This window comes from Muntiacus reevesi, chromosome 8 (assembly GCF_963930625.1).
Source record: "Muntiacus reevesi chromosome 8, mMunRee1.1, whole genome shotgun sequence".
NCBI lineage: Eukaryota > Metazoa > Chordata > Mammalia > Artiodactyla > Cervidae > Muntiacus > Muntiacus reevesi.
The window spans coordinates 34,407,035-34,427,508 of NC_089256.1; the positions used below are offsets into that span (position 1 = coordinate 34,407,035).

The 20,474-nt window shown below is 40.8% G+C and overlaps 1 protein-coding gene across 6 annotated transcripts in view; it reads right to left on the minus strand.

The window, feature by feature from the left end:
* Positions 1-20,474, minus strand: part of SATB1 (SATB homeobox 1) — a 102,265-nt gene that overhangs the window by 23,884 nt on the left and 57,907 nt on the right. For all 6 annotated transcript variants that reach the window (XM_065942721.1, XM_065942720.1, XM_065942719.1 and 3 more), the window contains 2 exons: positions 20,031-20,243; positions 12,040-12,195 (listed from right to left, as the gene is read on the minus strand). In XM_065942721.1, coding sequence (XP_065798793.1) covers positions 12,040-12,195; positions 20,031-20,243 — 369 coding nt within the window. The remainder of the gene's footprint in view (positions 1-12,039; positions 12,196-20,030; positions 20,244-20,474) is intronic.

Below are 20,474 nucleotides of genomic sequence, written 5' to 3' on the forward strand. Positions count from 1 at the left end.
AAAACTCAAACTTCACACATACTCCAGAATCCCTGAATATTCTTTTTTTTTTTTTGGTTCTTCTTTCTCTTCTCTTTTGTATCCGCAGGTATACTTAAGACAAAAAAAAACCCTAACATATGAAAACTAAAGTTTGCAAATGTGGAAAACCGGGGATGACTTCTTAGGTCACAAATGGAAACTTTCATTTGCAACGAAACAAGGCAAGTTTCCTTTAAGACCCAAGTTCAATGACTGCAAAATATGATTTCATGTGCATGCTGGCTCACCTGTTTTGAAGTAGCTGTGCAGAATTCTTCAGGGTCATTAAAGCAGAGGCAGGATAGGAGTCACAAGCTGCAATTTCTTACCCCCACGTTTCTTATTTCTTCTTCTCATCCCCATACAACTACGTTACAGATATAGCAAGTCTCTTTCTGGGTATCCTAGAGGACAAGTGACAGCCGCGGTGGGTGGACCTCACTGATTAGCAACCGGTGCTTCACTTCTGTGTTAAGAAGGATTCTGAGGTCGTACCTGCACTCAATAGAAGTCAGTGAAGTGACAGGTAATGTGAGACTTTAATCTTCCATGATAATAGTATCTTGCAAAATGACTACCCAGGCTGATTAAGACTGAAGACATCAGCTATGTGAACTGCTCAGCAGTTCATATGTAAGAGGGATTCTAAGACAAATACTTTCTTCTCCTCTAAAGTGATATTCAGGCCAAAAGAAAAAGGATGAATAGGCAGAAAGATGCTAGTTGCAAAGTTGGAAGACATTATGAAGCAAACACAGAGCAAACAGTGAAAAACTGAGAAGGGAGACTTTCCTGTTTTTTAACATAAGGAAATAAGGAAGCAAGGTAAGTGGCTAAAGAAAGGAAAGAAAGGAGAAAAATTCACTATTCCGTGGGAAATGGCACCTCTCATCAAGTGAGGAAGTCTCGAAATGAGGCTCATAACTTCAGTAGTAAAACAAAAATAAAGATAAAAAGGAAGAGTGTATTTTATTTGGCATTAAAAGATATTTAACTAGCTCGATCTACATTTTAAATGGTCTCTAAAGTGGATTGTTGCAAGCCTTCTCTAGAGGTACAGTTCTACATCACCACAGATCTTATTCCTTCCTCCTCTCTTAATTTTAGTTTTCCACCAGCTTTTGCCTTCTTAGAGCTCCAATACTTTAATTTTCTTATGGCTGGATTCTTCCGAGACTGGTGATAACTTTGGCCTTAATGGTTACCCTGCACCTGCACTTTCTGCCAGGCTGTCTCCACTATTTCTAAACAAACAGAATTCACTGGTTTTCAGTTCTACCCTTCACACCAATTCTGCAAATCAACATACCTCTCTGGGAAATAGATTTTTGATGGGTCCATTTTTGTTTTGGGATTGTGAGGAATATGATCGCCATGCCTAAACTACTAACTTTTCATTGACAAAAATAAGGGAAACTCTCCTTTAAAAAACTGCATATATCCACTGTAGAAATTCTTTCTGAATTTAAGTTAAAAAAAAAAAAGGTTTGACACTGACAAAATAAAAAGGCAGAGTCTAAAGGGATATTATTGCTCCCATCCAAAAAAAGAAAGAAAAAAGAAAACTTGTGCAAAATAAAAAAAAGGGGGGGGCAGAATGGAGAGTTCTATCATTTTCCATCTGACTTTTGGCAAAGGTTAAAAAAAAAAAAAGGAAGTTGATGATAGTTTGGATAAAACTACCTGGGGAAAAAAAAACTCGGCAACTTCTCTATTTTTCTAGACACTTTTGTCCATCGCATTTTATTTTTATTTAAGAACATCTCCCACACACACACATGCAGACCCCCAACTCTTAAAAAAAAAAAGGGGGGCCTGAAATTTTAGTTACACCACATGTGGTTTTCATTTGTGAAAAATGAACAAGCTGTTTGTGGTTAAACTGTCTAATCGCCTGTTATCAATCTAGCGCTGCATTCAAGATTTACAGGACCCATCAGCTTCTGTGCTACATTAGCTGGAAAGGCGGGGGAGAGGAGGAGGAGGAGAGAGTTTATCCTGAGGAATAATATTTCCAATGCAGCCACGCTCGCGCTACATCTGGTTGTGCTGGTAGCGGCAGTTAAATTGAAATATTTCACAGCGTGTGTCAGAAACATGCAGAATGGTAATTATGACAGATCTGATTAAGCCCGAGTGCCACACGCTCCCTGGCCAGCGACGGTTGTGCAGGTGTGACCTTGTGCGTGCCTGCGTGTGTAAATAAAATTAATTACAAGCGAGAGGGTGAAGGCTCCGGTGACATCACAAAGCGGAGGAACTCCCAAGGGGGAGACCTAATGGAATATTTTCCCTCAGTCTAATAATACAGTTCATATTGACTTGAGGTAATTAGTGGGATCATTAAAGCAGTTTTCCCGGCGTATTTGGCTGCCTGATCAGATTAGTGAAAATGTTCTTCAGAACAAGCCCTGTGTGGTCTGCCAGAGAGGAGGAAATAAAAAGCAACAAAGCATATTTTGGAATGATAAGCAGCACTGGACTTGTACTCCAGGAAAAAAAAAAAAAACAACCACACGCACACAGAACTCTCCACTCCTCTCTGGAGCTTTCAGATCTCACGGTCCTGTCCGTTTTCATTCTGCTATCCGACTTGTGTATTCCTAGACACATTCTCAACTATTTCTTTCATTTCCCCTCTCTGCTACATCTGACTGCTCCATCATGATGAGCCAGCCCAACTCCTCAACAAATCTCTTTTAAACAAGGCAGGATGAAAACTGGGGAAGAGGCTCTTCAATGACTGCCTTGCCATTAAGTGACTGGATGGGGCCATTGGGAAAAAAAAAAAAAGAAAGAGAGGAGGGGGAAAACAAGCCCAAAGGAAGGAATGCCACTGAAAATTCACCTGCTAAATAAAAGGGTCCTCTCTTCTGCAACCTACAACAGAGGCTTACATATTTCTCTGCCTTCGGATCGCAAAATGGGTTTTGGCATGGGCTGAAGTTGCGGCCAGCGTTCTTGAGTTGAACAGAACGCAGGGCCCTCGTCAAGTAAAGGGCCATTTGTCTGAAACTAGTCTACTGAGCATGCTCTCGGCAGCCACCGGGATGTGCCAAGCGCTGTCACAGATGGCAGGCTCTGACAGTTCCCATCCACAGCGTCGGGGCTCGACAGTTCAGCAGAAGATCAGTGACATTCTGTCTCATTAGAACCACGCTAATTATCACAGCTAGTTTCAGGGGAAACCATGTGTTGCAATGGTCAATTTGAAGGAGTCTGTGCATCAACAAACTGGTAATAAGGATCAGACACCTTATTATACGACAGCATGCTGCCTGTGATCTGATTTACAGGAGCAGAGGCTCTGAGGCGGCCGGGGAGGCGGGTGGGTTATGAGACTGTGTGTTTCAGCCCAATTCCTGAAGCCTACGGGCTGAAAATGCGGTCGTTTAAAAAAAAGAAAAGAAAAGGCCACTGGGATGGCTGAAGCAAGAACTCAAAAGCGAATACGTTCTCTATGACCAGACACCCAAAACAGATGAAGTCTCAGAGAAAGGACAACTTCATCTCTTTAGCAATCACATGGTGATGGCACCAGCAGATTGGAGCTTTTCTTTTTACAAGATACTTAATGATAAATTATAGAATGGCTACATTCCTACTAACCTCTAAAATCTATTTTAAATATATATATTTCGTACATGCAGATATAGATATTTACATGGCTGGTCTATGATTTAGTTGTGTCATTTTATCAGGCAAAAGAACAGCATGTATAAAAGCATAACAACTATAGTTATATGAATGAATAACCCCAAAGGTTACTTTTTAAGGTACTAAAGGTCTTCTTTGAGCAGGGACGAAAAATCCTACATCAGATTCATATTCCCAACATAAGTTCTTCCGTCTCTCTTTTAGGACCTTTCATTGATGTGAAATTTTAATAGTGCAGTTTCTTCTAGAGCTATTTTTCTATTGTCATTTTGCATAAATGCCTTTTCATAGCTCATTCATTTCACAGGGCCTTTATTTTCATTTCTCATATGAGGGAAAAAGAAGATAAAGCTAAAATAAAACCTACCTTTACTACCCAAGCCATAAAAGACAACTGGTGAGACTTTTGAGAAAACACTTTGTCTTTTCACTTGGCAGTCTGTTAAAGAACTATATCGGTGTTATAATTACACACGAAGTTTAGCTGAATAGCATTCTGTTTTGAAATTCGTCCCTGCTGAGAGTTAAAATCCCACTGGTCTGGTCTGTTCCCTACTCCCATTTTGTAGATAGTGGAGCTTGTCCTTTAAGTCTTCAACTGTCAAGCTAACTATATTGGGTCGGCCAGAAAGTTCCGTTTGGGTGGGAAAACCTGAACGAACTTTCTGGCCAACCCAATAGAAGGCTTCCAAAAAGAGGAACTTTCATAAGATATCCTGAGTCTACACTTTTCAACTTGTATTACATTTCAGGACAAAAGGTGGCCCTAGATTACAGTAGATTCTACAGATACATGCTTGGTATACTCATGCCTTAGAAGGCATCACACGCTGGCCTGCCTTGAAGGACCCGCTCTGGGGGTCACCCTCCCCAAACTTCCTCACGTGCTGACCCTCTTTTAGAGAGCTGACTCAACAGTTACAAACTGCTTCTTTCCAAATCCTGAGTAAAAACTTTTTATGACATTTTTTGAAAGCTGGAGAACTGGGCTTAATGAGTTATGATTATACTTGTTACAGTGAACTTACTAAATGGGAGAATGAGGAACGTATATTTACATGACTCCAGTTACTTAATCTTAAATTTTAGAAGAAAAGAAATTTTTCAAGGATGTGCAGGCAGCAATAAGATATCCAAAAACCTTTGGTTTGACTTGCTGAAATAAACAGTACCAAGTGTGTAGGGAGACAACACCCCTTTACGTGATATTTTAACCAAAAATATAATCAGCAGGTAAGCTTCTATTGAATAACTCTGAACCTACCTCTGTGATCAAACCCCAGATTAATTAAAATACATGCTTGTTTTTATAATGCAGAAATGTGAAAAGAGTTCATATTCAGATTCACAGATACAGTTCTTAAAACACTATATAACATACAATCATGTACCTTCAAACTGCTATATTATGTCAATGTTTATGTATTTAAAGCCATTAATTTCAGAAGTCCTGTTTAGCAATCAACTAGACTACAGTGGTCCCCAACCTTTTTGGAACCATGGACCGGTTTTGTGGAAGATGCTTTTTCCAGAGACTGGGGGGAGGGACTGGCTACAGGATGATTCAAGTGCATTACATGTCATTTATTGTGCACTTTATTCCTATTATTATTACATCAACTTCACCTCCTATGATCAGGCCTTAGACCCCAGAGGCTGGGGACCCCTCGAAACATAAAGTATATGTCTACACTTTAGAAAACTAAGTACGCTTCCCTAGTGGTCCACTGGTTAAGACTCCATGCTTCCAATGCAGGGGGTATGAATTCCATCCCTGGTTGGGGAGTGGGATTGTCACAAATATACTATTGATACCATGTGTAAAATTGGTAACTCACGAGAACATTCTGTATAGCATAAGGAATCCTACTTAGAGCACTGTGGTCTAAATGGGATCATTTATTCTTCTATACCATCATTACCTGATTCATGACCATCACTCTTCTATACAGCAGAAATGAACACAACATTATAAAGCAACTATATTCCAATAACAGAGAAGGCAATGGCAACCCACTCCAGTGTTCTTGCCTGGAAAATCCCATGGACAGAGGAGCCTGGTAGGCTGCAGTCCATCGGGTCGTGAAGAGTTGGACACGACTGAGCGACCTCACTTTCACTTTTCACTTTCATGCATTGGAGGAGGAAATGGCAACCCACTCCAGTGTTCTTGCCTGGAGAATCCCAGGAACAGCGGAACCTGGTGGGCTGCCATCTATAGGGTCACACAGAGTTGGACACAACTGAAGTGATTTAGCAGCAGCAGCATATTCCAATAACAAAATTAATTAAAAAAATAAAAGCATAATTCAAGTTAAAAAAAAAAAGGAAAAGTCAATCTAATAGGGACCCCGGTATTTAGACAGAATGGACTCTTAGAGATCGCACAATGCAGAATACCGTACAGATGGGCAGGACCCCAGGTCCTCATCACGAAGGCAGCACGGAGCCTCCCAAGACGTGGGCTAACCTGGGGACCAGCAGGTCCTGAGACGCTGTGCATTGGGCCGCCTTACTGTTCTCCTCCCTTCAAGCTTTCCTCATGCCTCCTCCTCCTCCCTGGAAGCTGGTCCAGGGAAAGGGAACCTGTATCTCCTGAGGGTCTCCTCCCCACCAGGAAAGATATGTGAAGATAAAATAAGGTGCGAGGTGGAGAAGGGCGGCTCCCTCCCTTGATCCCGGCTGCAGGCAGCTGCGTCAGCCCAAGGGAAGGGGCTCTGGGGACACGGGGGAGAGGCCTTCCCACAGGCTGCCGGGGAAGCAGGCGGCTCCGGAAATCGCTGGAACCGGGGCTCGGAAACGTGCAGGGGCCTCCTGCGGGTCTGAGACAGGAGGCTGCACAGGTGAAATCCTGCTGCAGCGAAGTCTGTTAGGAGAACATTCCAAAAGAATGAGTCAGCACAGAGCTTCCAAGTGAGGTTTCTGTGAAAGCAATGTGATTCTGACAAAATAAAAGATGCCTTTGCTGACACGCTGGAATACAGAATGCAGTCTGCTATACGGAATGCACATGGTTATGTGATTTTTTTTTTCTCCTGGATTTCAGCACTGTAGATTCCTATAACCAGCAACAAAAATGATATTCTTAGCCCTATGCACAGGGGAATCTGGCGGGCTATAGTCCATGGAGTTGCAAAGAGTCAGTCACGACTTAGCGACTAAACAACAAACAGCAGCCCTATTTCTACCATGGATGATGTGTGACATGTCTTCCTCGTATTTAAGGCATTCCAATCACCATCTAAGAATTTCCAAACCCAAAGATACTTTCCTTTTTTTCACCTACAAGCCCAGTGAGCACGAAAGCATTCTTTCTTCTTCACTCTCCCTTCTCTCTCCCATCTAACAGGTCTGACAATGAAAAAAGTGTCTAAAAGTAGGTGAAAGAGTGCAAGAGGCTTTGAATTATTTGGTCGCTTCAACTGGCATGCTATTTTCACAGAGGCAGAAATTCTTTTTTTAGTGCGAAAACCCACATCTATTCACCAAAGTTGTTGCAGTCAAAGTGTCCAGTAACTCGCCAGGACCGGTGGGTAGAGACTGCAAACGATTCTACTGAAAGCGTGTTCAGTCAAATAGAATTTCCATCATCTGACTGCTTTACCTAAAAGAAACACCCTGTTCAATAAAGCGCCAGAGAGAAATCACTTTCTAAACGCAAGCGGGGATGCAGCTGCACAGTGAAAGCCCTTCACTCCGACAGCATCACTGCCTCTGCAAGCCCCACCTCCGCAAACACGAAAACCAATGTAACAACTCGATGTACAAGGCAAGGCCTACAGCACTGCTAATGTCCCCTTGCTGGACATACACCTTAAGTCTCAGAGCTCTCAGGGGGTTTGCTGTGGAATAAAATTAGATTCCAACATCTGCCACCATTAAGGAAAGAATTCCATTTCCATCTCCCATATGAAAACAGCAGAGCCACTGAAGAGTAACTGAACCTTGATACCGTAATGGTTATTACCCAAATCAACTATTTTTTTTAACAGTAAAATTAGCGAATTCTGCTCCTGAAATTATTTGAATGTTATCAGACTAAATGTTTGATAAAATTCCAGTATGATTCACTTGGAAAAAAAACGGCTGCTTATTTGAATACTCAGAATATAAAGTGTATTCATTTGTAGCTATTCGCATTATGTTTAAAGCATATCATCTTTTTCAAGTTTGCATTAGCCTGCTTTCCTACCCAAGCACAAAAAGTAGCCTTCCTTCAGCCTGCACTTGCATATTTTACCCAGACATTTCTATTACAGTTAAAAACAATCTCATTTCTATTGCTCATCGAAGAGAAGATGTAATACATGTGCAATGGTGGAATCTGCGGAGTTGGTTTCTTCTCCTGAAAACACTCTGGTGCATTAGTCATCGCAGGTCACAGTTACTATGTTACCTGGCTCCGCAACATTCTAGGGCTGTGCTGTCTTTTAAAAAAAATTCCGCTGCCTGCCATTGAGACAACCTACCTAAAGCTTTACCGTGTAAAATGAAAGGTATCTGAGATACATAAATAGGTAATAAATAAGTCACTCTGTGTGAAGGTCTGAGTCTCTGGCTTAACACATTACAAGCCATTATCTGTTTGTGTTACAGTGTTGTAAATTTCAACGCTCTTCTGCGTACAGGGCGGCATGAGACCCCTCCCATCTCCCAGCGCTCTAACTAACACCAGTGACAGAGCTGGGACCACGGTCCCCTCTGAGTCCTCACCAGGCACCCCTCCCTACACCCCAGCCCCAACCAGGCATGAAGCAGCTCGGGTTTCGAGGACCCTCTGATGGCGAGAATCCATAACCCATGAACATGTCAATGAAGACAGGAAAGCCCCCACCATTCTGACCATCGATTAGTTCAGCATCCCAAATTCCTCTTTCCTGGAAGAGGGGAGCTAACTTTGGTCCTGATGCTACCTGGAACCCTGAGAAGACACTAGAATAGTGATGCGGGGAACTTGGGGTTGGCTCTCCTACTTGTAGTCAAGTGACCCTCGTGTGTAAACAGAGAAAATCAACGTGATAGCTCACAGGGTTACTGAGAACTAAATGCAGGCAATATATAGTACATGATGGGGTCTAGCACAAAAAAGGTGATGGATGTTAAGCCGGCAGAGAGAATCAGGGCCAGATACAGAAGTGGACGGGCCTGAACGGGCTGACACAGGAGTGCCTCCAGCTCCTCCCTTGGTACCTGGGGGTACCTGCGTGCTGACGGGCCTCGGCAAGTGGATCCAAGGCATAAATAACTCGCAATTTGAGAGTTCTGACCAGGCAAAAGGCTGGTCTCATCTGAAGATTTTTGTTTGTTTCGGTTTGTATTCCAGTTTTTATATTTCCTTCATAAAAACCATGGCAAGAGAACACAGCATGTCAATGACTACCTGCCCTTGTTAAGTCGGGCCTCCTCTCTTAGTGATGCATACCATTTTTGGAAGGTCTTATTTTTCGGCAATCATCAACCTTTAGATTTTCATGAAGAGGGTAGCTAACATTTCAACTGAACAACAAAGAGAAAGCGACAAAAAATGCTTTTTAATGAAGTTGCAGTAAATCAGTAATTGGGAACTGTGATGTGAGGGAATGAAAGTTAATAGTCTGCTGGACTCCAACAGTCTACAGCTGGACCCTTGGATTCTCCTTCAACCGGTACCGAGGTAATGAGCCAGCAGCTTTGGGAGTTCCGGGGAACACTTCATCATGGCAGATACACAGAAGCTACAACTGAAGTGGTTGAAAGTGACTCACAGGGAGCTTTGCAGGACAGGGATACAAAGCAAGGATGCTTAAACCCCCCAGAACATCACTCACAGTGACATTATCAACCCACTGCTACCACTGTCCCTTAGACTGCAAGCAGATTCAACCAGTCCACCCTAAAGATCAGTCCTGGGTGTTCACCGGAAGGACTGATGCTGGAGCTGAAACTCCAATCCTTTGGCCACCTGATACGAAGAACTGACTCACTGGAAAAGACCCTGATGCTGGGAAAGATTGAGGGCAGGAGGAGAAGGGGAAGACAGAGGATGAGATGGTTGGATGGCATCACTGACTCAATTGACATGGGTTTGGGTAAACTCTGGGAGCCAGTAATGGACAGGGAGGCCTGGTGTGCTGTGGTTCACGGGATCGCAAAGAGTCGGACATGACTGAGCGACTAAACTGAACTGAACCCTGTCTGAATGGCTCCAACATCAGAAACTCAGCTTAGATGGGCAGAATTGGGGTACTGTTTAAAAGAAAGAAAGAAAGAATGAAGGTCGTCAAAACACAGCTAGGCAGAAGGAGATATGCTCTCGTAAGACAGGAAATGGGTTGGGGGGTCAGGGCAGGGATAGGGATTAAATGACAGATGCCAACTTACCAGAAAGTTTTAATATCTATTTCTGTTTGTGGGTTTGAAGGCTGCCCCTTACTGCAATAATGCATGTTTAGTTTCTCTGTTTATCTATTTTGGAGATTTGGGGAAAGTGTTCGGCCTTGTAGGAAGATAGTCTGTTATTCTCGATAATTTAATTGGAAAGGTCAGAAGAGCTGTATAATCACAGAGAAAGGTGGGACAAAATATGTTGACCTAGGCGATCCTCATCCTAATTATACTAAATAGCAAGAAGGTGCAGGCTGGGTGGGTGAGGGGCAACGTGAGTATAGGACATTTCTCCTTAACGCCGAGTCTTGGCATGTAAATGAAGACATCTGAAGAAGCACACAGGTTTGAAGCGGCTCTAACATTCTATCATAATTAGAAACATTTCAAGAGCCCTGTAATTTCCAATCAAAATTACAGTAATTTCCGATATACAAGCCATGATTCATGACAGAATTTTACATTCCATGAGAGATTACGGTGGCCTGATGTATGACACGCCGGGTACAGCGCTAACATAAACAATTCAGTTTAATGTTTAAACAGCACTTGATGTTTAGAATCTCACAATAAAAGAAACATATTATTGTAGAAATTATCACTTTGACAGTGATTGAAGGGTAGGCAGGCATGTGGCCTATAAAGCTGTAATTTTTACAGTCCACAGCTTGAGTTTAACCATTTTTATATAACGTTTCCAAGATACCCCTTAAGTATTTCAGCCAGCCTATAACTTAAACAAGAACAACCTCTTCTCAAGCAAAACTCCCATCAAGGACCACTATTGATGTTGCTAGAGTAAGATTCCAGAAAAAGCTAATAATAAAAGTTATATTATAATTACATCACATTGTAAATAAGTCTCAGGATGGTATAATCTTGTCAGAAGTTGACAGCAGCCAGGCTGTTTTATAAAGGAGAGTTCACTAATGATAATGAAATGTATGTGTCTAAAATTTCTTTGACTGCCTCTCAATCTCATTTGGCTAGTGTTATCAAGTGAAGTGAAAAGTCGCTCAGTTGTGTCTGACTCTTGGCGACCCCATAGTCTATATGGTTCATGGAATTCTCCATGCCAGAATACTGGAGCAGGTAGCCTTTCCCTTCTCCAAGGGATCTTCCCAACCCAGGAATCGAAATCTTTCTGCAAAGAGGAAGAGATTTCAGTATTCTTCCAGTCCTTTACATAGTATTCCTGCCTTTGAACAAGAGCTTGTAGATAACTGTGAGTTTGTTCATGTAGATGACCCTATATTTGATAAACTTAAATTACCAGTTTATAGCAATCATACTGGTAAAAGACTGCATTATCTGTCCTTTTTTATGTCATCTTGTAAAGATTTGTAACTTATCCATATTCAATTCTATTCATTTATAATTCAAAAGATTTAGACAATCTTTCTAACTGTAATTAAAATTGTGTATCATATACAGTGTCTAAAAGATTTAGACAGTTTTTCCAATTGTAATTAAATGTTTCATATATATATATATGCATATATGCAATTATTAATATGCAAAGATATACGTGTGTGTGTGTGTGTGTGTGTGTGTGAGTGAGTCTGCTTTAATAAGTGCACCTAATGGTGGTAGACGCCAGAGTTGGAACAGAAACGAACTACAACGTTCACAGTATTTTAGGATGGAAATCAAGGTCACCCAAGTTCTAATGAAATAATAATAACTCAAGTTATTTGTTCCACTACAATAGACCAGATGGAGAAACCTCCTACACACTACAATACTCTCCTGGAAACAACTATTAACTGACTGAGGGATTTACTGAGAAATCTGTGACTTGGATGATGGTTGCTAGAGAAAACACAGTCGAGTATCTATTACCTGAATCTGAACCCTGTCTCATCCCAGAGTTGTCAACACTCCTGGAAGCCGCGACCTCTCAGGGACGCAAGTTCAAACTGCAGACAGACACTCCTTTGAATGAACTTCCACAGGCACAGCGGATCAACAGTCTGCATGCCGAACAGAGGGTCTTACCTGGCTTTTGGTAGCTGCCACCTTTGCAAACAGAGCTTGGGAAACTTTAGCACGCTTCATTTCCTGCTGAATCTCGTCGTAAATGGAAGCATTAATGTTCATGGTATTGTTCTCTGGTTTCCCATTCCTCTCAGTGGCAATAGTAGCTGTTTTCACCTACAAAACATTTTGAACATGCCTGTCATTTACCATTGGCCAAATTGTTTTGAAGCTTCTCAGGCTCAGCATCCAAACTGGACATTGCTGCTCCTTTTATGATCAAGGTGATCAACAGGGTGGTCATTCAACATTAGTTATTAGCTGGAGATCAGATTGCTTAAGGTAAGGAAGTCGTATTGTCACAGGTGATTGCATCTGTAATGTGACAGCAACTGCCACCTGACAACCAGGAATTATAATACCATAAAGTAAGTTTTCTGGAAAGCGGAATAGTTTCAAAGACTTGAAAACCCTAAACTAACTGTTACCCAATTACCTTCCATTGCAATTCTAACAAAGGAAATTCACAATTAAAATTGTAATGCACAGTGCTGTATCTTTGTTGGGTACCTGATGCCTAATAGACAATCGCACCACTAATAGCTATTATATACTATGGCCTTTTTAATTTTAGACTCCTTTTTTATGCCTTTTCCACTTATGTTTCATTTAAAAATCTTCCATAACAAAGCCATTTGCAGAGCTGCATATTTAAATCTTCTATCCATCCATGAAACAGGTAGAGTGCCTTGCTTAATTATCATAAAGGCTGGTTGCACTTTACACGTGCATGTCCAAGCTGTTCTGTGTAATTATTTCATTGCTTCCTGGCACCCCTGTATAACTATTTCCCTTTAACTTGTGGAACCAGACAATAAGAAAATATTTCACAATATTTAATAGACCATGACTGCAAGTCACACAAAATATAGAATCATGGTTTTACAAATATATTCAAACTATATAATCTTGACTGAGGAATCAGTATCAATCCCTTTGGTAAAAATGATAAGCAGATATCACCAGAAAAATGACAAAAAATGTAGGTGGGAAATCAACCTCAAAATTTACTGATGATATAATCTTTTTTAAAACTTAAAAAGCAATCCTTAATACTTTAAATCATTAAAATAAAAATCTGACTTTCATTACACAGTTACAGGAACCAGCCTGGGACATTCGCATATGAACCACAAAGCTGCTTTTTACTGGGAAACCAATGAAAATGTAAGTGGAATGTTACCAGAGATGCAGGACCATGTTTCTCCCGACAACATGATTCATCAAAAACCACTCTTCTTAGTGACCTTTAGAGAATCCATATTTCCGTTCTCTGCAAACTGACCATCTTGGACCTTCCCTCTCATTTACTACGAATAGTAGAAACTCAGCTCACTTTAGGATAAATGAATAATTTGGGGCCTGAGATGACACCTTCTCCCAAACAACAAGACTTCTAATCTTTATTTCACCTTGCCCCCAAATATTTGATATCAAAAGAAGGGCAGAATTCATTAAGCAATCTAATTCCCTGCGCTTAGAAAGTAACGATCGGCTTGCTTCAAAACTGATGCCATCTGACTCCCTTTCTAACTTGCAGCCAGTTAGCAAAGTCAGTCACCTCTGGAGGATGTGGCTAGACTCTCCTACCTGGACACTAGCCTTGCGAGCTCAGAAACAAGGATGCTGGGAAGCGGCTGGACCGCAGCCCCGGGGAGGACACGGCATCAGAGACGGCAGGAGGCTGGCCTCACAGGTGCCCCCGCCAGCTCTGGGACTCCAGCGGGCAGGGGCACCCAGGGAGGCGGTTAAGGACAGGCCACCAGGCACAGACAGCGGGCTTTGAAGCAATAATCTGCTAAACACCACTTTAGGAGCCAGAAGAGTTACCGCATTACCATAAACTGCCTACAAAGTTGCTTTGGTGAGATTCACAACTTCGCTCTGGGGTGGTCTTGCTTTGAGGCAGAAGGATAGATTTGATCACCCCATGGGGTCCCTTTTAATACCTATTTTTCTCACTGCTTAAATGAAAGAGAAAAGAAAAGCCATTTCAATCGCTTTGAACACTGAATGTTATGGAAATGGAGGCACGGAGTCCAGTGCATTGGAAGAAACAGTTCCTTGGTAGTGATCTGCTTAGCAGTCGTTAAGAGGGCAGGCTTTGGAAACTTGGGAGTTTCAGTGTTTTGAAAGTAATTTTCATTCTTCTGTAAAAATGATGCTTGAGAATTTATCTTCAAGGTGGGCTATAATCATTTGTTTCAACCTTGTGATTTTGCTTCTAAAATTTTCTTTGGTTTAATTTTTTAAATAAAGCAATTACCACTTGAATCAACAAGCAAACATTTTAAATTATTTACCAAAAAAAAAAAAAGTCAAATAACCATTTCCTAGCAGCTAACATAGTCTAAAGTGGAAAAGAAGCACATGAAACATTTTCTTTTTTTTAAAGTGAGAGCAGTAACTTTTAAAAATATTAAGGAACTGTATTACTCATTTTAAAAATATTTAGAAAAGCTCTTTATCATCTTGTTGGCTCGGATAGGCATCTTATCAGAGATAAGCTATTAGAATTCTGGAATCACTTTTTTTCCCCTAAACACAAGCTATTGCTTAAGGGGAACTGACTTGGACAGCTTTTCAAAAATATGAAAGCTAAAATTTTTTTCCCCAGGTAAAAATGGAAACAAAAATCTTTTATACCTCACTCTACTAAGTACTATTTTAGCTTAGCACAAAAAAAATCTTCTTTAATCCTGGTTTAGCTTTTAATATTATATCACACATTAAAATTCATAAAGTAGTTCATTCCAGGCAAAACAAACTACTCTCCAGCTCTTCTCCGCAAATAGCACAGGAGGTAAAATAAAGGCAGTTGCTTTTCTGAATAGCTTTTATCAAGGTAGCGCACACCACTCCATCATTACAGAGGCGCCGGGGAAGTAGTTAAGAACTGGAGCCTTCTGCTATTCACCCTCCCACGTGGGGACAGGGTGCGGCACGAGAGCCTGCTTGATACTTCACTAAAATTGTGCAGCAGAACACAAATCTTCCATGAAGGTTTTTTTTTCTCCTTTACACACTGCTGAATTCGTCAAGCCATCCTATGTATGTGCGACACGCGAGGTACAGAGTGGACTCCACCGGGGTCGTCCTTGATGCGGGGGAAGCGCCTGTGAGCACACACTGCACACGTGTGCGATGGTGGGTGTGCACACACACCAATCAAGGTCTGATAAAGTTTTAATAATAATTATGACAATAAGAGAAACTGACATTAGTTATTATAAGCTGGGCACTGGGTTAACGTACATTCACCCACATAAGAGCCCTGAGTAGGTTAATATTAATGTTCAATTATTGCTCTGTTTTTAAATTGAGAAAACTACCAACAGGTTAAGTCATCTGTCCATGGGGCAAGGCTGAGGACTGAACTTGGGTCTGTCTAACACCAATGCTTACCTCAGAAAGCACCGCAGTCCACTTACATAGGACTTCTTTATTTGGAAAAATTCTTACTTTCTAAGACATAATGCACCTGCTTTTTCGTGACCCTTTTGCTAAATCTAGCTCATGAATGTCTAATTTTTAGTAGCAAATGGTTTTATCATTAGTTTAACAAATCCAATCTAAATTTATTTTTCAAGTTAGGCAAACTATAAATGTTTTCTTAGTAATGTTATGTAAGACATACTATTTTGAGGAATTCCTATTGGTGACAGAAAATAGACTCCATTTTCAAATTCGTATATATTAACACTGTTTGGAGTATCATGGCTCTATCCTTTTACATTTCCTTTTGTAGAAACAATAATATTGGTTATTTTTCCAAATATGGACTTTTCAAAAGTCCTCTAGCTTTTAAAAGATGACCATTAAGGAGAAGTATTTTCCAAGCACATATATGGTCTTAACGTAAAGCTGGTAAAGAGATTAATAATAAAACTTTTATCAAGTGTGAAGTTCCTGCCCATAACTAACATTTTATTATATTATAGAAGAATTTGTTGTAAAGAGACAGAAGGGTGAGGCTACCAGATTAAGTTAATTATACTGGTATATTGCATCTATAAACTTGGTACATCTTCTAAAACATTGCTATAAAATATCACATCTTACTTCAGAAGAAACCAAAGAATTCCTTAAAGAGATGTTAAAAGAAATAGGAAAAATAATTATATAATTCATGTAAAAGTTAAAACTTGATAATTATAGGCTTTTGAACAGTCCTTAGGAAGATAGCAAATGCTAATTCGACTTCAAATGTCACATATCTTAAATCACATAAAATAAATCCGTAGTAAGTGCGCACCTAAACAGAAACCACCAACTAAATGGCTATGTTTGGTGGAATAGACAACTCCCAGAAAGTAAGAGCTAATTACCACTAATGAAATTCATCTCGTAAACTCATCTGAAAAATTTGCCAAGTGATAAAAAGAAACCTCTTAGATCAGGGGGCTTTGGAGGGACTGGTGTCTCCCAGATAGTCCTACTATCAAAGTGGCTCTTTCCTCTACAATCTCAGAAATGCCCAAAGTCTTCCAAGGCAGATCCTCTGTCAAACGGTCAATGCATTTCATCAGGACAACGTTCTCATCTGTGTTCTTGCTCCTTAGCTGGCAACACAATTCTCATCCTCTCTGACAGAGTCCCCAAGTTCCATTTTCTCCTTTCTAAACTGTCTATGTTCTCAGGACGTGGCTTGAGGTAGAGGAAAGAGCAGCCGACTGACTAGAGGACTTGAGAACTACGTCTTTGACTTTTCTCATTTTTCTCCCACCAAAAGGTTGGTATGAGAATTCCAGGAATTCATGTACATGAAGGTGCTCAGAAAATTGTGAATCAGGTATTCTTTTTTGGGGGGGGGGGCGTGGAGGGGGATATGGACCACTTTTAAAGTCTTCACGAAACGTGTTACAATATGGCTTCTGTTTCATGCTTTGGTTTTTTCGGCCCCAAGGCGAGCAGGATCTTCGCTCCCCGACCAGGGATCGAATCTGTACCCCATGCATCGAAAGGCCAAGTCTTAACCACTGGACTGCCATGGAAGTCCCACGGAACCTGCACTTCTTGAATCAGAACACATATGTTGTGAAAATATACTTTCAACAAAGCTCCTGGCGTGGCTACCCCTCCGAAGTCTGACGGACAGGGGGGCAGACAGCCATCTCACCGAGGCGAGGAGAGCTAAGAGCCTCTGCAGAATGGTTCATGCCTTCCCTTCGGGAGGCTCTCCTGAGAGTAAAGCCTGGGGCCTGGGGAAGCCCCTTCCTGCAGACGATCCGAGCACCTCTGTGGGTTAGGATCTCGGTCTGGTACAAGCCAGGAACTTCCAACCACCTCCTGTGTGACCTACACTCTCCAGGGAAGGAGCTGGAAGAGGCTCCATTCTCTCAAGCGTCAGGGGCCCTGAGTCTCTGGTGAGTCACAAGGGACCTCTGCCTGCAACAGGCAGTCCTTTAGAAAGCAAGCCTGTCCGGGTCCAATCCAAGCCCAAGACTTGTCTCAACATAGCTTTCGAGTATCTTCACTTGAGGTGGGGCGGGGGGAGTTGTGTGGGCAATGAAATGCCAGTGATCTCATACAGACTCCTCTCTGGCAAAATACAAAACGTAAAGAGACAAAATTCTGCCATCCTCTTCTGGTCTGCGGCTTCCTCCTCTCCTCCCCTTTCCGTCATTTGTAAATAAGCACGTGAAAGTCTTATGTGCGGTACTGGTTCCAGTGTAAGCACTGCATTTCAGCTGTTGCAAGACAGGGCTAACTCCACTGCTCCATAACCTGCTTTTCTAAACCCGAAGTACTCATTCTACACTGATAATACATTCAATACATTAAAAATTCCCCCAAATTTAATCCACTGCATCACTGCCAAAGGGTAAAAGGTGAAGAAACTGCCTGTGAGGTCTGGGATGATAAAATCAGGGCTTAAGGGACGCTCAATGAGGCGCATCCACTGAAGCACAGGAGCTACCTTGAAGACTTATATGAAGCAGTGAAACAAAATTATTCACACATATCAGAATCATTTTAGAGTTTTGTTAGATGGACAAGACTATTGTGCAAATAAAAACTTTTTTCTTCGAAAGCGCTTCACTAAGAATCTACTGTACCCGAGTACATTCATCATTGGCTAAATATCCAAGCTAAAAGGCCTAGTCTCGACTCCTCTTGAGAACTAACACATCAGCTGAGGGTGGCTCAACCAGTTCATCAGTAATTCAGGCCCAAATAAATGATATTTTCTAACCCAACTTGTCATCAGAGATAGTCTTTAGATATACATATAGGAAAGCAACCTGAGTATCTAACTAGCATACCAAAATAAATATCACAATTAAGAATTAATGTTACTTTGGAGAAGAAAACAGTTGATGAATAAGGAGAGCAAACTCACACTGGAAAAGCAAAAAAAAAGCATTAAAATCCTAGAAAACAAAAGCTATACTAGGGAACTACTAATCCAAATATTTGAACAGATTTAAAAAAAAAGAAGAAAGAAACTCAACAATTAAATTCAGCCTGGTCTTAAGTAAGTCCTTCTTTTGCTAGTATTGCAGATTAAGTGATAAGTACAATAACTCTGCCCAGAGGCCTTCCAATGATGACTGCGGCAACGAAATTAACGATGGTACGTAAATTAACTCTGAACACCATGAACTGAGAGTTCAATCAAGCCTAAAGGAGAGGAGTTTTTGTTTAATCACTCTTACAAATGTCATATATGTATGTAAAGAGGTCTTCGTTCTTATTTGTAAGGAGTATTTTAGAGAAGCCTTGACAGATCAAATTCAATACGTGCATCTGCAGGAGACGGATATGTATGAATGTATATGGGAGCCATTCTTTTCTGCTAGAGACATATGTTTTTCTTATTCACAATTACAGCAAAGCCTTCCTTACTCTGCTCCTACGGACACCAGGACTAAATTGATTTTCAATGAATAAAATGGAGAAAATGGACTTTTGTGACGTTTCTAAAAAGCAATCATTTCAGAACATCACAATATGCAGCTTAAGACCCTCTACAAGTGGCTGTATATTACGTATATTTCTCATTTATGGAGTTTCTGTGGCAGTTTCATTTCTAGTGTTGAATGAACTTTATTTCTATACTTGGAAATGAATGACTATTTTTTACTATGGATGAAATTAACATTAAGAGATAATTTCATTATGACATTATGCTACATAAGTACTTTAAATTAGTATTCCATATTCACTTTTTGTCATTTTAGCTGACCTTATTTTTAAGAACTACACAAAACACAAATTAAATGTGTAAGAAATACACTTACTTGAAGATTTTAAGTCTAATCCACTCTCATATCTAATAGTTTGTGCTGAAATTAATTTCTTGAATTTTTCTAATAGTTATAATGCCACCTTTTAAACTTGATTTAAAAAATAATCAGGAAGGTGACTTTTCTAAAGAGTGCAAAAGTGTGGAAAATAGAGAATGTGCCCATTTCTGGGACTATGGATGGAATTCCTTATCAGTCCATTTAAAGCTGCCTTTAAGGATTGTATTAAACTTAATTATGAAAGATTACAAACGAGATGATGTGTAATTGGTACCAGCTGCAGTACGTATTGGAAAGCATAAATACAAATGGAATTATTTATTTATTTTTATTTATTTACTATTCAAATGGTGGTTCTAAAACTGGTAGGGATAAAATGGACTTCATTACATTTTCCTATTGAGTTTAAAACACTTTTTTACTTAATAGTAGTAGGGCCAAATATCCCATTTAAAGATCACTTTTCACCCCCAAAATGAAGCAATGCAAAGTGATTTTTCCCATCTAATTAGCAGCTTATTGTTTTTAAACCAGAGTTAGTAAGTTCAGACTAAATTTGCCTCAAGCAACTATGAATTACTGTTCCTTAAAAAATCTCCCTAAGCACCTATCTTTCTATTTCCTTATTGAGAGTCTTCCTTAGCCCTTTTTTTAAAAAACAACAACCAGACACAGAAAGGATGAAGAGGAAACGCGCCTCACCTGGGGAGGGCGGCTGGGCGGCGTGCTTATCAGCGGGGCGGGACCCATGGCCGAGGCCGCACTCAGGCTCCTTTCCCTTTCGTCCTGGTAAATGCGATCTCTCTCAGCTTCCGGTAACTGCAAGAAATTCTGCATAGCCCGAAGGTTTACCAGCAAAGACTGGGACGCAGTCTTGGGATCCTCTTCCTTTCGGAGGATTTCTGAAAGCAAGCCCTGCGGGGGATGAATGGCACAGGGTGAGCGGGTCTCGGGACTCTGCCTGTCCGTGGGGATGCCTGCCTTTTCGTCTCCACTCTGCTCAGAAAATGAACAGTCAGAAGCATCAATTCTACACAGGAATATATTAGTTACAATTGAAGTGGTGGAGAAGAGAGCCTCAATTGTGTTCTTAATTTTATTAAGCGTCTGCTTTACACATAACATAAACTGCAACTGCCTAATTGG